Genomic DNA, 3,670 nt, shown 5'->3' with positions numbered 1-3,670 from the left:
CTGGTTGGGCTTTTCATTGACATTCCTGCAACTCGCCCGATTGCAGCACAGGCACAGTGGAAAACATTTAGACATCAGAAATGCTAGATTAATTATCTCTTAATTGATACCTCCACTTGGGGACAAATGAAACCGGAACATCTCTACTGCCCTGGGAGCCTGCCACTTACAAACAGATTTACAGCTAAAAATACCTCGGCAGTCCCATGGCTAATCAACTTCGCTGCTTACCCTGGGTGAGGTTATGAAATTGTCACAGGCTGGCGCTGCGATCGGAGGGACCAGCTGCAGCGGCGGTGCCCGAATGCAAACCCCGCGAGGGCTGCGCGGCGCTCCCAGCGCCCATGAGCACGCTGCCAGGCAAGGGGCAGCTCGTCCCACGTCAGACTCGGAGCTGCACAGTTAGGTTTCTTGAGCCTACGATCCAGCCAGAGAGCCCCGACACGAGGCTTCTCGCATGTTCCTGCCCCTGTCGTTAAGAGGCTGCAGAGAGAAAAACCTCATCCCTGTGTCTTGTAAGAGACCTTAAGTGCCCGGTGCCTTTTCCCGCAGTGTAAGATTTCCAGCTGGCTCAGGAATCACGCTCGGTGCTTGCGAGGGCCTTTCTGTGCAGTGCCCTCCTGCAGCTACAACACATCCCAAGGGATCTCTTTCCCCCCACACCCCCCTCCCTACAGGAACGCACACACAGAGAGGCCAAATCGCCACAGCGACCCGTTTGTTTTAAATTACTGTCATCTTTATTTTCTTCACGTATGTGCAAACAGAGGAGATCGCAATGGTGGTGTTCTTAAAAATAACAAAATGTATTTGCATACATTTCCCTATGTACAGGTGAACAGCCACAAGTAGAGTCTTCTTTTGCACAGCAAAAGATCTAGAGCATTGAGACCGGGGACAGGACCGGGGCCCAAAAAAAGGGTCTAACTTAAAAATAATAATAATTAAAAAAAAATTCACAACAGTGCAAACCTCTCGGACACGACAGCACGATGGAGTGACTTTAATGGAGAAACCGGCGGGGGGGGGCCCTCTCGGATGTGAGATTTCTGACTGTAAACAAGGCGCAACACCTCCCTCCCGCCGCCCTCCCCGGGGAAAGCTATTCCAGGAATTTGGCAGATCTTCAAGGGCTGAGCCGGAGGTAAACAGCCCGCGGCCGCCTCCCCAGCTCGGGCCGCGGCGGGCTGGGGCCCGGCTCCGGCAGCCACCGGCACCGGGCGGGGGGGGGCGCGGCGGCCGCTCCCCGGGATGCCGCGGCTCGCGGGGGCGCCGCAGGGAACCAGGGCGCCCGGGGGGGGCCCGGCGGGGCCGCGCACGCCCGGCGGTGCCGGAGGGGCCCCGGTGCGCCCCGGCGGCGCCGCGCACGCCCGGAAGGGACCGCGCAGCCCCGGCGCGGCCGAGCGCTCAGCCGGTCTCGGGGTCGCCGGGGGGCGGCTGCTCGGCGCCGTTGCAGGGCGGGGCGGCGCCGTCCGGGCCGTTGCTCTCCAGGGAGGACTCGCTGCCCGTGCTCTCGCCGGAGAGCAGCCGGCGGACGCGGAGGTCGGCGCGCAGCGAGCGCAGGTCGTTGCCCAGGCTGAGCTCGCCCAGGTCGCGGAGGAGCTGGCCCAGCTCCGCGCCCTCGCCGCGGCCGGCGCCGGCGCGCAGCAGCTCGCCCTCGGGCTCGCCCAGCGCCTCCAGGATGTCCTCGCAGTCGCAGTGCATGGCCCGCTCCTCCTGCTCCTCGCCCAGCAGGTCCTCCGTGATGGAGCCCAGCTTGGGCGCGCTGCGGCTCCGCTCCACCGGCGGCTTGTAGCAGCACTGCCCGTTGAGCAGCTTGCGCAGCGGCACCAGCGGGATGCTCTGCTCGCCCACCAGCTGCTGCTGCTGGTGCCGCGCGTCGTCCCGCTTCTTCAGGCGGCGGAACTCGGCCAGCGCCGTGGCCGAGGTCTGGTAGAGCAGCAGGGCCATGGCCTTCGCCTTCTCGGGCTTGGAGACCAGCACGGCGTGGCAGCGCAGCATCACCGCCTTGTGCTTCAGCTCGTGGCGGTAGATCCAGGCGAAGACGCGCGGCAGGCGCGGGTCGGCCACGCAGTAGGTGACCCGGTGCAGCAGGTAGAGGTGGCCGGGCCGGCGCAGCCCCTTGTCCTCGGCGTGGGCCATGCGGATGCCCTGCGCGCTGATGGTCAGTTTCATCTTGGTGCCCTGCCGGCCCGCCTCGCTCTTGCTCCAGATCTTGCAGACGGCCAGGTCGGTGCAGCCCTCGCCCTTGGACTGGATGGTGGTGGCGTTGCCCAGGTAGAGCACGGTGTACGTGGGGTCCTCGCTGGTCACGCGGAATTTCCGCCGCTTGGAGCGGAACATGCTGCCCACGCGGTGCAGGGCGCTCTCGGGGCAGGCGCGGGCCAGCGAGGTGAGCGCCGAGTAGTGCACGCTCACCGCGTACCCCTTGGGCTTGCTCTGCCGCCGCGCCTCGCCCGCCACCAGCTCCACCTTGCTCCGCTTCCAGGGCAGCATCGCCCCGCGGAGCCGCGGCTAGGCGCCGCGCCGACGGCTCCGGGCGCGGGGGGGCATGCCACGGCGGCGGCGGCGGCGGCGGCGGCTGGGCTGCCCGCCCGCCTCACATCCTTGCGGGCGGCGGGCCGCCGCGGCCGTAGATATAGGCGGGCGCCGGCGCTCCGCGGGCGCGGAGAGGGGAGGCCCCGCGCACCGAGGGCGGAGCGCCCGCTGCCCGCGGCCCGCCGAGCCGGCGGCGCGCTGCTCGCCGCCCGCCCGCCGCCGCCGCTCTGCGCCGCCCGCCGCGGCGCCCCGGCCCCGGCCCCGGCCCCGGCCCCGCCGCGCCGTGGGGCGGGCAGGGGGCGGGCACGGGGCGGCGCCAGCCCGCCCGGGCGGCCCCCCCGCCGCTTTCCCCGCTCGCCCCGGCCCGCCGAGCGCGGCCCCCGGCGGGGGCACCGGCCGCTGCCGCCCCGCCCGGGCGGGCGGGCGCGGAGACCCCCCCCCTCCCCCCCGCGCCGGGGCGTTATCGTCCCCCCCCGGGGCGTCGTCGTCCCCCCCCGGCGCCCGGCTCGCTCCCTACGGCGCGGCCCGCCCAGGGTCCTCCCGCGAGAGCCGTCCCCACGGCCACGCGCGGAGGGTGGGTGCCCCAGCGCTCCCCTGCAGCCTCCAGCAGCGGGGGCGGGGAGGATCGAGAGGGCAGCCGGGGCGGGGAACGGGGGACAACCGGCTGCACAAAACCTCCCCAACTGACAAAAATCCCGAGGCGGCTGCGGGGCCCCACGCTCCGGGAGTCCCCAGGCCCCGAGAACCCGAACCCCAGCAGCCTTCCCGGCCAGGGCGTGCCGTGGAGGAGTCCCACTCTTGCAACATAATCTTCCCTTTGATTTGGTTAGTCCGGCTCTGAGAGCCGAAGGGCCTGCAGCAAATAAAAGCTATTATGTATGAGTAATGCTTTGCTCTTTATTTATGCGCAGCAGCCGACTAACAAGAAACTGTCTTGTAATTTCTTGCTGGGGTTGCTCGAGTACAGTCACGGACGGTAATGAGAAAGTTGGTCTCTGTGTCGTTGCTGTAGCTTCTCGTGTCATGTATCATAGCCTCTGCCAGAAAGAATAGAAATTCCAGGGTTGCAGAGAACGGCACTTCGTCAGGGTTTGAATCAACGCTCGACAAAAGGGGAGTGGTACGTACTCCT

The 3,670-nt window shown here is 67.4% G+C and overlaps 1 protein-coding gene across 1 annotated transcript; it reads right to left on the bottom strand.

Annotated features, from left to right (window-relative positions):
* Window positions 1–721: 721 nt before the first annotated feature.
* Window positions 722–2,774, bottom strand: FAM43A (family with sequence similarity 43 member A). The gene is made up of 2 exons (XM_030028383.2): window positions 1,337–2,774; window positions 722–1,299 (listed from the first exon to the last, which is right to left on the bottom strand). The coding sequence occupies exon 1, from the start codon at window positions 2,494–2,496 to the stop codon at window positions 1,408–1,410; it is 1,089 nt and encodes a 362-aa protein (XP_029884243.1). The 5' UTR covers window positions 2,497–2,774; the 3' UTR covers window positions 722–1,299; window positions 1,337–1,407.
* Window positions 2,775–3,670: the final 896 nt, after the last annotated feature.

This window comes from Aquila chrysaetos, chromosome 10 (assembly GCF_900496995.4).
Source record: "Aquila chrysaetos chrysaetos chromosome 10, bAquChr1.4, whole genome shotgun sequence".
Taxonomy (NCBI): Eukaryota; Metazoa; Chordata; class Aves; order Accipitriformes; family Accipitridae; genus Aquila; species Aquila chrysaetos.
Note: the sequence above shows the minus strand (reverse complement) of the source record. Positions and strands in the feature narration are given on the sequence as shown.

Excerpts from the sequence above, each read along its gene's own strand:
- FAM43A (XM_030028383.2), bottom strand. The coding sequence starts at position 2,496 with ATGCTGCCCTGGAAGCGGAGCAAGGTGGAGCTGGTGGCGGGCGAGGCG.